General features: G+C 44.3%; 1 protein-coding gene across 1 annotated transcript in view; it reads right to left on the bottom strand.

Moving 5' to 3' along the window:
- Positions 1-14259, bottom strand: part of dhx36 (DEAH (Asp-Glu-Ala-His) box polypeptide 36) — a 71062-nt gene that overhangs the window by 20849 nt on the left and 35954 nt on the right. Inside the window, exons 13-22 of the mRNA XM_064985359.1 lie at positions 13922-14009; positions 13055-13110; positions 12895-12959; positions 8875-9018; positions 5899-6016; positions 1101-1373; positions 918-1004; positions 716-799; positions 506-605; positions 5-92 (exon numbers count right to left, since the gene is read on the bottom strand). Of these exons, the coding sequence (XP_064841431.1) occupies positions 5-92; positions 506-605; positions 716-799; positions 918-1004; positions 1101-1373; positions 5899-6016; positions 8875-9018; positions 12895-12959; positions 13055-13110; positions 13922-14009 (1103 nt within the window). The remainder of the gene's footprint in view (positions 1-4; positions 93-505; positions 606-715; positions 800-917; positions 1005-1100; positions 1374-5898; positions 6017-8874; positions 9019-12894; positions 12960-13054; positions 13111-13921; positions 14010-14259) is intronic.

Below are 14259 nucleotides of genomic sequence, written 5' to 3'. Positions count from 1 at the left end.
TCACGGTCTCTTCTTACTGCCGCTGGGTTTGATCATGGCCACTTTGGGGTAGAGACCTGCCACTATCACTGCCTTGATCAGCTTCTCATTATCTGAGGGAGAGAGGGAGAGAGAGAGTGAGACATGGAAAGAGAGAGAGGAGCGAGAGAGAGGATTGAGAGAGAGAGGAGCGAGAGAGAGAGAGAGGAGCGAGAGAGAGGAGCGAGAGAGAGAGGAGCGAGAGTGAGAGGAGCGAGAGAGAGAGGAGCGAGAGAGGAGAGGAGCGAGAGAGGAGCGAGAGAGAGAGGAGCGAGAGAGGAGCGAGAGAGAGAGGAGCGAGAGAGAGAGGAGCGAGAGAGAGAGGAGCGAGAGAGATAGGAGCGAGAGAGATAGGAGCGAGAGAGAGAGGAGCGAGAGAGGAGCGAGAGAGAGGAGCGAGAGAAAAGTGAGAGAGATGGAGAGGAAGACGTGGAAAGCGAGAGAAGAGTGAGAGCAAATTGTAGAAAAATATATCCAACCAGTTCACCTGAGTTAATGTTAGATTCAGGGTCTTTTGGGTTCTTGCTGCTGGTGAAGCCAGCCCCCAGCAGGTGCTCAGCAAACTGACCCTTCATGTTGTGCAGCATCTACAGACAGACAAACACACAAGACAGGTTAGATACTAATCTCAATATGAAGCCAAGGTTGTATCCCAATGGTGGAGCGTGATATCTGATTGGTGGACCATGAGAATCACCTGGAGTGTATTGGCTGACAGGAAGTTGTCCCAGCAGAACTCTCGTTCAAACTTGTAGCCGCGTCGCTTCGCTTCCTCCCAGCCCTGACAGATTAACACACAGGCAAGTTAGCAATTCTTTAAACAGAATGAAGCATTGATATTATTCCATTGAGGAGATGGGAGAGACCTCTAATGATGTAGGAGGGGAAAAGGACCTTACTGTAAAGGCATAGATGATGGTGAGGTGGTCACTCTTTGAGTCTCTGGACAGAGTTCTTCTCCTAAAGTCTGCCATCTTCTCCTTACCCTGAGAGAGAGAGAGAGAGAGAGAGAGAGAGAGAGAGAGATTTGAGTACCTAAAATGTATGTGAGTGTGTGCGCCTGCGATCACGCGTATGATTACCATTGGTATGAAGAAGGGGTCCTTGAAGCTGAGAGAGGCAGCGATAGTGAGGACAGGGTCCAAACAGCCCAGCAGAGCTCCAAACAGGATCAGCTTCCCGATGTGAGGCTCTACAGGCAGCCTGGCCAGGTGGAACCCTAACGGGGTCAGAGCCTCTGAGCGGTCCAGAGCATTGAGGTCCATCAGGTGTGTGATGGCCAGAGTGACAGCCTCCTCTGTGGGAGGGTCCAGAGCTTTCCTCAGGAACTCTGCTATTGGACCCAGCTTGAGGATCTAGAAGGAGTGGGGAGAGAGAGTTAGACAAACTACATTAAAAACTACTTAGGGAAGGGTCAACGGCTTGACTTGATCAGAAACAAATGGGAAAGAGACCTGTCTAAACGTTAGACCAGGAAATCCATCTGGACACAGAGAGCAGTGAGTCAACTCCTCACTAGCAGATTCAGCAAGGCTGTACGATGTTACTGTTCCCTTTAGATCCAGTACATTAGTGTGTGTGTGTGTGTGTTAGAACTGGGCAATAAGGACAATTATCCATATAGCAATACATTTCATGAATTGACGAGATAACAATAAATAGAACGATGTTTATAACACCAATGTGCACCACCGTTTATAACACCAATGTGCACCACCGTTTATAACACCAATGTGCACCACCGTTTATAACACCAATGTGCACCACAGTTTATAACACGCACCACCGTTTATAACACCAATGTGCACCAGTTTATAACACGCACCACAGTTTATAACACCAATGTGCACCACCGTTTATAACACCAATGTGCACCACAGTTTATAACACCAATGTGCACCACAGTTTATAACACCAATGTGCACCACAGTTTATAACACCAATGTGCACCACCTTTGTTTATTATTCTCCTTTAAACTACTAAACTCGTCAAAAAAGAAACATTCCCTTTTCAGGACCCTGTCTCTCAAAGATAAGTCGTACAAAAATCCCAGAAAAATTCACAGATCTTCTTCATTGCTTGTTCAGTGAAACATAAACTAATAATGAACATGCATCTGTGGAACGGTCGTTAAGACGCTAACAGTTGGCAGACGGTAGGCAATTATGAAAACGTAGGGACATTAAAGAGGCCTTTCCACTGACTCAAAGAGAAAGATGCCCAGGGTCCCTGCTCATCTGTTGGATCAGAGGGTGAGGGCTTGGGCCATTCCCCCCGGAAATGTCCAGAAACTTGCAGGTGCCTTGGTGGAAGAGTGGGGTAACATCTCAGAGCAATAACTGGCAAATCTGGTGCATTCCATGAGGAGATGCACTGCAGAACTTATTGCAGCTGGTCGCCACACCAGATACTGAATGTTACTTTTGATTTTGACCCCCCCTTTGTTCAGGGACCCATTATTCCATTTCTGTTAGTCACATGTCTGTGGAACTTGTTCAGTTAATGACTACATTTTTTCATACCATGATTTAATCTTTATTTAATTAGACAAGTCAGTTAAGAACACGTTCAAATTTACAATGACGGCCTAGGAACAGTGGGTTAACTGCCTTGTTCAGGGGCAGAACGACAGATTTTTACCTTGTCAGCTCGGGGAACCTATCTTGCAACCTTACAGTTAACTAGTCCAACGCTCTAACCACCTGCCTCTCATTGCACTCCACGAGGAGCCTGCCTGTTACGTGAATGCAGTAAGCCAAGGTAAGTTGCTAGCAAGCATTAAACGTATCTTATAAAAAAACAATCAATCATAATCACTAGTTAACTACACATGGTTGATGATATTACTAGTTTATCTAGCGTGTCCTGCGTTGCATATAATCGATGCAACGCAGGGGGAGGATTTAACAAAAGCGTGTTTGCGAAAAAAGCACAACCGCTGCACGACTGTACCTAACCATAAACACCAATGCCTTTCTTCAAATCAACACACAGAAGTATAGATTTTTAAACCTGCATATTTAGCTAAAAGAAATCCAGGTTAACAGGCAATATTAACCAGGTGAAATTGTGTCACTTCTCTTGCGTTCGTTGCACGCAGAGTCGGTGTATATGCAACAGTTTGGGCCACCTGGCTCGTTGCGAACTAATTTGCCAGAATTTTACGTAATTATGACATAACATTGACGGTTGTGCAATGTAACAGCAATATTTAGACTTCGGGATGCCATCCGTTAGATAAAATACAGAACGGTTCCATATTTCACTGAAATAACAAACGTCCTGTCTTCAAAATGTTCGTTTCCGGATTCAACCATATTAAATGACCAAAGGCTCGTATTTCTGTGTGTTATTATGTTATAATTAAGTCTATGATGAGCGGTGGTCGGCAGCAGCAGGCTCGTAAGCATTCATTCAAACAGCACTTTTGTGCGTTTTGCCAGCAGCTCTTCGCTGTGCTTCAAGCATTGAGCCGTTTATGACTTCAAGCCTATCAACTCCCAAGATTAGGCTAGTGTAACCGATGTGAAATGGCTAGCTAGTTAGCGGGGTGAACGCTAATAGCGTTTCAAACGTCACTCGCTCGGAGACTTGGAGTAGTTGTTCCCCTTGCTCTGGAAGGGACGCAGATTTTGTGGAGCGATGGGTAACGATGCTTCGAGGGTGGCTGTTGTCGATGTGTTCCTGGTTCGAGCCCAGGTAGGGGCGAGGAGATGGACGGAAGCTATACTGTTACACTGGCAATACTAAAGTGCCTATAAGAACATCCAATAGTCAAAGGTCAATGAAATACAAATGGTATAGAGAGAAATAGTCCTATGAATACTATATTAACTACAACGTATTACCTGGGAATATTGAAGCCTCATGTTAAAAAGGAACCACCAGCTTTCATATGTTCTCAGGAAGGAACTGAAACGTTAGCTTTTTTACATGGCAAATATTGCACTTTTAATTTCTTGTCCAACACTTTGTTTTTGCATTATTTAAACCAAATTGAACATGTTTCATTATTTATTTGAGGCTAAATAGATTTGTATTGATGTATTATATTAGGTTAAAATAAGTGTTCATTCAGTATTGTTGTAATTAATTATTAGTACAAATACATTTTTAAAAAACATTTAAAACATTTTTTTTTTGAATCATCCGATTAATCGGTATCGGCCTTGAAAAATCATAAATCGGTTGACCTCTTCTTGATATGGATGGAAATGTGTACTTCAACGAGCAAACAGACCACCATTACCATCTGTTATATTGACAAACAGGCACTGGAGAATAAACGGGATGAGCTCTGTTCGAGACCATCCTATCAACGGGACCTGAAGAACGTTAATATCCTGTTTCTCAGAGTTGTGGCCGAACAAGGACATGGATGTTATACGTCTCTCTGGTTTTTCTAAGCATCGTCAAGACCGGGCGGCAGGCGTGTCGACGAAGGGAGTGTCTCTAATTTTAAGAAAGTCTCAAGTTTTTTGCTCGTCTGAGTTAGAATAGCTCATGACAGGCTGCAGACTATAACATTTACCAAGAGAGTTTATCTATATTTTTCGTGGCTGTCTATTCACCACCACAAACCTTTGCTGGCACAAAGACCGCACTCGATGAACTGTATAGTGCCATAAGCAAAGAAGAAAGCGCGTACTCAGGGGCGGCGTTTCTCATGGTCGCTGATTTTAATGCAAGGAAAATGGTGAGAAAACTCTCGACCACCTTTACTCCACACACAGAAAGAGCATACAAAGGCCCTCCCTCACCCTGCCTTTGCCAAATCACTTGTACAAATGTATTAAAATTGAAAATCTGAAATGTTTAACTTTGATGAAAGACATTTCAAAATGTTATATTTTAAAACATTACCGTAACCCCTTTATTATGGCCTAAATAAGCTCAGGAGTAAACATGTTAACAAGTCACAAAAGTTGCAAAACTGTGTAAAATAATAGTGTTTATCATGATTTTTGAATGACTACCTCATCTCTGTACCCCACACAAACAATTATCTGTAAGGTCCCATCAGTTGAGCAGTGAATTTCAAACACGGATTCAACAACAAAGACCAGAGAGGTTTTTCAACGCCTCGTAAAGAAAGGCACCTATTGGTAGATGGGTGGAAAATAAAATAAAAAAGCAGACATTGAAAATCCCTTTGAGCATGGTGAAGTTTTCAATTACACTTTGCATGGTGTATAAGTATATAGCCAATGTTATTTTCTACTTCCTGTATATAGCCAATGTTATTTTCTACTTCCTGTATATAGCCAATGTTATTTTCTACTTCCTGTATATAGCCAATGTTATTTTCTACTTCCTGTATATAGCCATGTTATTTTCTACTTCCTGTATATGTTTATTTTCTACTTCCTGTATATAGCCATGTTATTTTCTACTTCCTGTATATATTTTCTACTTCCTGTATATAGCCATGTTATTTTCTACTTCCTGTATATAGCCATGTTATTTTCTACTTCTATATAAGCCATGTTATTTTCTTCCTGTTATATAGCCATGTTATTTTCTACTTCCTGTATATAAGCCATGTTATTTTCTACTTCCTGTATATAGCCAATGTTATTTTCTACTTCCTGTATATAGCCAATGTTATTTTCTACTTCCTGTATATAGCCAATGTTATTTTCTACTTCCTGTATATAGCCAATGTTATTTTCTACTTCCTGTATATAAGCCATGTTATCTTTACTATTGTAATTTATTTGGCTATTTATTCCTTGTTACTATTTCTATCTGTATCTTTAACTCTGCATTGATGGAAAAAGACCAGAAAGCATTTCACTGTTAAGTCTACAGCTGTTGTTTACCAAGCATGTGACAATTAATTGTGTATTTGACCGTCACACCAGAGATCCACACATTACCTTGATCTGTAGACACAGTTCCTCCAGTGGTGTGCGCATGATCTCAGGTAGCTGGTAGGCATCCAGAAGACTGGCCCTCAGGCCATTATACAGGTGGTAACACTTCCCTGGACACACCCTGCCAGCGTGCGTAAACACACACACACACACACACAATGAGCTCATGTGATTATTCTGACAGTGTTATGAAGCCCTTATGACAGAGAATTGTATTAAAGTGTTAGTGGCATTGAGCAGACTCACACTTCAGCTGCCACATCTAGACCAGACTAGTGGAGCACTAACTGTGTCCTGGCTCAGTCTGAATACACACTGTAACTGCCACATCTAGACCAGACTAGTGGAGCACTAACTGTGTCCTGGCTCAGTCTGAATACACACTGTAGCTGCCACAACTAGACCAGACTAGTGGAGCACTAACTGTGTCCTGGCTAAGTCTGAATACACACTGTAGCTGCCACATCTAGACCAGACTAGTGGAGCACTAACTGTGTCCTGGCTAAGTCTGAATGCACACTGTAGCTGCCACAACTAGACCAGACTAGTGGAGCACTAACTGTGTCCTGGCTCAGACTGAATGCACACTGTAGCTGCCACATCTAGACCAGACTAGTGGAGCACTAACTGTGTCCTGGCTCAGTCTGAATGCACACTGTAGCTGCCACAACTAGACCAGACTAGTGGAGCACTAACTGTGTCCTGGCTCAGTCTGAATACACACTGTAGCTGCCACAACTAGACCAGACTAGTGGAGCACTAACTGTGTCCTGGCTCAGACTGAATACACACTGTAGCTGCCACAACTAGACCAAACTAGTGGAGCAATAACTGTGTCCTGGCTCAGTCTGAATACACACTGTAGCTGCCACATCTAGACCAGACTAGTGGAGCACTAACTGTGTCCTGGCTCAGTCTGAATACACACTGTAGCTGCCACATCTAGACCAGACTAGTGGAGCACTAACTGTGTCCTGGCTCAGTCTGAATACACACTGTAGCTGCCACATCTAGACCAGACTAGTGGAGCACTAACTGTGTCCTGGCTCAGTCTGAATACACACTGTAGCTGCCACAACTAGACCAGACTAGTGGAGCACTAACTGTGTCCTGGCTCAGACTGAATACACACTGTAGCTGCCACAACTAGACCAGACTAGTGGAGCACTAACTGTGTCCTGGCTCAGTCTGAATACACACTGTAGCTGCCACATCTAGACCAGACTAGTGGAGCACTAACTGTGTCCTGGCTCAGTCTGAATACACACTGTAGCTGCCACATCTAGACCAGACTAGTGGAGCACTAACTGTGTCCTGGCTCAGTCTGAATACACACTGTAGCTGCCACAACTAGACCAAACTAGTGGAGCACTAACTGTGTCCTGGCTCAGTCTGAATACACACTGTAGCTGCCACAACTAGACCAAACTAGTGGAGCACTAACTGTGTCCTGGCTCAGACTGAATACACACTGTAGCTGCCACAACTAGACCAGACTAGTGGAGCACCAACTGTGCCCTGGCTCACTCTGAATACACACTGTAGCTGCCACAACTAGACCAGACTAGTAGAGCACTAACTGTGTCCTGGCTCAGACTGAATACACACTGTAGCTGCCACAACTAGACCAGACTAGTGGAGCACTAACTGTGTCCTGGCTCAGTCTGAATACACACTGTAACTGCCACATCTAGACCAGACTAGTGGAGCACTAACTGTGTCCTGGCTAAGCCTGAATGCACACTGTAGCTGCCACAACTAGACCAAACTAGTGGAGCACTAACTGTGTCCTGGCTCACTGAATACACACTGTAGCTGCCACATCTAGACCAAACTAGTGGAGCACTAACTGTGTCCTGGCTCAGTCTGAATACACACTGTAGCTGCCACAACTAGACCAGACTAGTGGAGCACTAACTGTGTCCTGGCTCACTGAATACACACTGTAGCTGCCACAACTAGACCAGACTAGTGGAGCACTAACTGTGTCCTGGCTCAGTCTGAATACACACTGTAGCTGCCACATATAGGACCAGACTAGTGGAGCACTAACTGTGTCCTGGCTAAGACTGAATGAGCGGGACACTGTAGCTGCCACGAGACTAGACCAGACTAGTGGAGCACTAACTGTGTCCTGGCTAAGCCTGAATGCACACTGTAGCTGCCACATTTAGACCAGAGGGAGAGAGACTAACTGTGTCCTGAGCAATGAGACTGTGAGAGGGACCAGACTAAGAAACTGTGTCTGGAGCAAGACACTGTAGCGGGAGCACAGACTAAGAATACACACTGTAGCTGCCAGACTAGTGGAGACTAACTGTGTCCTGGCTCAGTCTGAATACACACTGTAGCTGCCACAACTAGACCAGACTAGTGGAGCACTAACTGTGTCCTGGCTCACTGAATACACACGGTTAGTATTGCCCTTGTAGGACCCGTACGGAGTAGACAGGCAGAGTTGCACTCATCAACACAGAAACAAATTTAGGGACAAATATAGGAGAGGCAGAGGGGTGAGAGAGGGAGCGAGACGAGGGAGAGAGGGAGCGAGACTAAGAAGAGCGGGAGCGAGACTAAGAAGAGAGGGAGAGAGAGACTAAGAAGAGAGGGAGAGAGAGACTAAGAAGAGGGGGAGAGAGACTAAGAAGAGAGGGAGAGAGACTAAGAAGAGAGGGAGAGAGAGACTAAGAAGAGGGGGAGAGAGAGACTAAGAAGAGAGGGAGAGAGACTAAGAAGAGAGGGAGAGAGACTAAGAAGAGAGGGAGAGAGACTAAGAAGAGAGGGAGCGAAGACTAAGAAGAGGGGGAGAGAGACTAAGAAGAGAGGGAGAGAGAGACTAAGAAGAGAGGGAGAGAGAGACTAAGAAGAGGGGGAGAGAGACTAAGAAGAGAGGGAGCGAAGACTAAGAAGAGGGGGAGAGAGACTAAGAAGAGAGGGAGCGAAGACTAAGAAGAGGGGGAGAGAGACACCCAGACTGACCTGCCAGCGCGTCCTCTTCTCTGTTTGGCATTGGCCAGGCTGACCCACTCTGCAGTCATAGTGCTGATGTTGTTCTGAGTGTCGAAGTGAGTCTCCTTAATCTTTCCCCCATCTATCACAAACACCACATCATCTATGGTAATACTGAGAGAGAGGAGAGAGGACAGAGAGAGAGAGGGGACTTTATTAAGACAGCCAAGGCAGCCTGATGACACTGATGAGTCTACACTTTGAAAAGGAAATCAAAACTCCACGAATACACACTCGTTTGCTGCCTCTCTAACTCTTTGAAACACATGTATAAATAAATACGGTGTCTGCCTGTATCCTACTGTTCAGAGAGCAGCAGTAGTGAGGTCAGTGAAGTTTGTCTCGTCTGTTCAGTCGGTTCCTGAATTCATTAAAAGTGAATTTATTAAAACAGGCTGTTGCCCTGGTTCGGGATGAGCATTTGAAATGTTTTGACTGTTTTCCTGAGTTCTCATTTAAGCACTCAAATGAAAATATATATATTTAGAACACAAGGCCCGTACTGGAAATAAATGAGTGCATTTATCTATACACCAACTGTGCACAACAATGCCTAATTTATAATTAGCATTACAGATAACAAATCATAAATAGCCCCATATACTATATATTCATACTGTTATATTCTATATAAAAAAGGGCCATTTCAGATGAATTTATTGAAACCATTACATCAACTGGTTATATTATATTGTGAAACCAAATCTTTCTTACAGGGCAGTAACCTCAGCAGTGGTGCTTGTAGAAGCCCATGGCTGTGTAATGGTATAGCCTTGTTTTGTTCATTTAGAGGACAAACTACTGTTATTTTGCGAGCCCTTATCACAGTCAAGACAGCTATTTTAATAGTAAAAAAAAAGAGGATGTAATAAAACAGAATATTTTTTCCAAATAAAAAAATTCAGCTGCCAGTGCGAATTGATGCACATTTCACATCTTGAAACAGTTGTTCACGAAGATAATTTGAAACCGGTCTCAATTTGGACAGTTGAAATGAATTTAAAAAGAAATCTGGGTTACAAACCAATATCGGTGCTCTTTTCGATATATAATTTGTTTTTTTTTCTCCTTGTTCTTTGGAATATTCTAAATGTGTTTAACACATTGAACACTGCATGGATTCCGGTCACAACATTAGTTTGGTGAGTAAGTCTATGTTCAATGGTTCTGATGAAAACATGCTCTTTGATTTTATCAAACTAATGTTTTGGCATATTTTCATTGTGGAACCGGTCTATGTTTAGGGGGTTATAGCCAAGGCTCAACAACTCGATTGGCTACTTTGTGAACTGCTCGTGCCAATGTGTGAAATAGACGGGATGCAATTATTTCAAAACTGCAGCTCTTTGTTGGAACATACATATACTCCCCTACTTGAGTAAACCATTTAAAATGTGTGATAAAACGGTCATCATTTGGCAATACAATTCCGTAGGCCGAAAGGCAACTTTACACTGGGCACGTCAATTCAACATCTATTCCACGTTGGTTCAACTTCGTTTTATTGGAATGACGTGGAAACAACATTGATTCACCCATTGACTGACTTTTATGTCTTAAAGTAATGATGGAATGTCGTTTCTCTTTGCTTATTTGAGCTGTTCTTGCCATAATATGGACTTGGTCTATTGCCAAATAGGGCTATATTCTGTATACCAACCCTACCTTGTCACAACACAACTGATTGGCTCAAACGCATTAAGAAGGAAAGAAATTCCACAAATTAACTTTTAACGAGGCACACCTGTTAATTGAACTCAAATCAAATGTTATTGGTCACATCCACATGGTTAGCAGTTGTTAATGTGAGTGTAGTGAAATGCTTGTGTTTCTAGTTCCAACCTTGCAGTAATATCTAACAAGTAATCTAACAATTTCACAACAACTACCTTAAACACACACACAAGTGTAAAGGAATGAATAAGAATATGTACACATAAATATATGGATGAGCGACGGCCGAACAGCATAGACAAGATGCAGTAGATGGTATAGAGTACAGTATATACATATGAGATGAGTAATGTAGGGTATGTAAACATTATATAAAGTGACATTTTTAAAGTGACTAGTGATACATTACATCCAATTTGTAATTATTAAAGTGGCTGGAGTTAGAATGTTGGCAGCAGCCACTCAATGTTAGTGATGTCTGTTTAACAGTCTGATGGCCTTGAGATTCTTGAGATTCTGTCTCAATGTTAGTGATGTCTGTTTTTCAGTCTCTCGGTTCCAGCTTCGATGTACTGACCTCAGGGTGAACAGGCAGTGGCTCGTGTGGTTATTGTCCTTGATGATTTTTTTGGCCTTCCTGTGACATCGGGTGCTGTAGGTGTCCTGGAGGGCAGGTAGTTTGCCCCCGGTGATGCATTGTGCAGACCTCACTACCTTACGGGTGTGGGCGGAGCAGTTTCTGTACCAGGCGGTCATACAGCCCGACAGGATGCTCTCAATTGTGCATCTGTAAAAGTTTGTGAGTGTTTTTGGTGACAAGCCAAATTTCTTCAGCCTCCTGAGGTTGGAGAGGCAATGTTGCGCCTTCTTCACCACGCTGTCTGTGTGGGTGGACCAATTCAGTTTATCCGTGATGTGTACGCCAATGAACTTAAAACTCTCTACCCTCTCCACTACTGTCCCGTCGATGTGGATAGGGGGGTGCTCCCTCTGCTGTTTCCTGAAGTCCACGATCATCTCCTTAGTTTTGTTGACGTTGAGTGTGAGGTTATTTTCCTGACACCACACTCTGAGGGCCCTCACCTCCTCCCTGTAGGCCGTCTCGTCGTTGTTGGTAATCAAGCCTACCACTGTAGTGTCGTCTGCAAACTTGATGATTGAGTTGGAGGCGTGCGTGGCCACGCAGTCATGGGTGAACAGGGAGTACAGGAGAGGGCTGAGAACGCACCCTTGTGGGGCCCCAGTGTTGAGGATCAGCGGGGTGGAGATGTTTCCTACTCTCACCACCTGGGGGCGGCCCGTCAAAAAGTCCAGGACCCAGGGCACAGGACGGGGTTGAGACCCAGGGTCTCGAGCTTAATGACGAGTTTGGAGGGTACTATGGTGTTAAATGCTGAGCTGTCGTCGATGAACAGCATTCTCACATAGATATTCCTCTTGTCCAGATGGGTTAGGGCAGTGTGCAGTGTGGTTGTGATTGCGTCGTCTGTGGACCTATTGGGGCGGTAAGCAAATTGGAGTGGGTCTAGGGTGTCAGGTAGTGTGGAGGTGATATGGTCCTTGACTAGTCTCTCAAAGCACTTCATGATGACAGAAGTGAGTGCTATGGGGCGATAGTCATTTAGCTCAGTTACCTTAGCTTTCTTGGGAACAGGAACAATTGTGGCCCCCTAGGATCATGTGGGAACAGCAGACTGAGATAGGGATTGATTGAATATGTCCGTAAACACACCAGCCAGCTGGTCTGCGCATGCATGGAGGACACGACTAGGGATGCCATCTGAGCCAGCAGCCTTGCGAGAGTTGCACATTGGCTGCGGTGAAGGAGAGCCCGCAGGTTTTGGTAGCGGGCCGCATGAGTGGCACTGTATTGTCCTCAAAGCGAGCAAAGAAGTTATTTAGTTGGTCTGGGAGCAAGACATCGGTGTCCGCAACGGGCCTGGTTTTCTTTTTGTAATCCGTGATTGACTATAGACCCTGCCACATACGTCTCGTGTCTGAGCCGTTGAATTGCGACTCTACTTTGTCTCTATACTGATGCTTAGCTGGTTTGATGTAGGTGACTACCTCATGAAGCTGGTTGAGAGAATGCCAAGAGTGTGCAAAGCTGTCATCAAGGCAAAGGGTGGCTACTTTGAAGAATCTCAAATATAAAATATATTTTGATTTGATCGTCATATATATATATATAAAAAATCTGTGATAATAGTAGGAAGTTTCTGAACAGAAAAAGTGTAGACACACACACACACTGTATGGGGTTGGGAAAAGACCCAAGGCTGATACACTAACAAAAATACACAAATATCAACCTACCTGGTCTCAGCGATATTGGTGGCAATGACAATCTTCCTGACTCCTGGAGGGGGCCTTTTGAACACCTGAAGAGGGAGACCAGTCAGAACAGACAGCATCACTCACCGAGTTATTCATGTTCTGTTGTGGGTGAAAGGAGAGTTTCTGAGTCAGTGCTCACCGAGGTCTGGGTGACAGTAGGCATCAGGGAGTGCAGAGGAATGATCACAAACCCATCTGAAACACAAGGTCAGACACAGAGTGTGTGTATACAGGAAGGAAGATAGATAGGTACATAAGGTAGGTAAGTACATAAGGTAGGTAGGTAGATAAGGTAGGTAAGGTAGGTAGGTAGGTAGGTAGGTAGGTAGGTAGGTAGGTAGGTAGGTAGGTAGGTAGGTAGGTAGGTAGGTAGGTAGGTAGGTAGGTAGGTAGTAGGTAGGTAGATAAGGTAGATAAGGTAGGTAGGTAGGTAGGTAGGTAGGTAGGTAGATAGGTAGGTAGGATAGGTAGGTAGGTAGGTAGGTAGGTAGGTAGGTAGGTAGGTAGGTAGGTAGGTAGGTAGGTAGGTAGGTAGGTAGGTAGGTAGGTAGGTAGATAAGGTAGGTAGGTAGATAGATAGATAGATAGATAAGGTAGGTAGGTAGATAAGGTAGGTAGGTAGATAAGGTAGGATAATGTAGGCAGCTATGATAAGGTAGGTAGGTAGATAGATAAGGTAGGTAGGTAGGTAGATAAGGTAGGCAGGTATGATAAGGTAGGGAGGTAGGTAGGTAGGTAGGTAGGTAGGTAGGTAGATAAGGTAGGTAGGTAGGTAGGATAAGGTAGGTAGATAAGGTAGGTAGGTAGGTAGATAAGGCAGGTAGGTAGGTAGGTAGGTAGGTAAGGTAGGTAGGTAGATAAGTTAGGTAGATAAGGTAGGTAGGTAGGTAGATAAGGAAGGTAGGTAGGTAGGTAGGTAGGATAAGGTAGGTAGATAAGGTAGGTAGGTAGGTAGGTAGGTAGGTAGGTAGGTAGGTAGGTAGGTAAGGTATACACACACACGTACCTGATTTGAACATCTGCTGAGCCATGAGGAGGTCATTGAGGCCACTGATGTTGTCCCAACCTGGCAGGAACACCAAGATGGCTCCTTCCTGGAACACACATCAGGACACACCCACACATCAGGACACGCCCACACATCAGGACACGCCCACACATCAGGACACGCCCACACATCAGGACACATCACACATCAGGACACATCACACATCAGGACACATCACACATCAGGACACGCCCACACATCAGGACACGCCCACACATCAGGACACGCCCACATCAGGACACACATCAGGACACATCACACATCAGGACACATCACACATCAGGACACGCCACACA

The sequence above is a fragment of the Oncorhynchus masou genome, chromosome 13 (genome assembly GCF_036934945.1).
Source record: "Oncorhynchus masou masou isolate Uvic2021 chromosome 13, UVic_Omas_1.1, whole genome shotgun sequence".
In the NCBI taxonomy this organism is placed as follows: domain Eukaryota; kingdom Metazoa; phylum Chordata; class Actinopteri; order Salmoniformes; family Salmonidae; genus Oncorhynchus; species Oncorhynchus masou.
The sequence above is the reverse complement of the archived record's forward strand: the minus strand, read 5'-3'. Positions and strand labels throughout refer to the sequence as shown.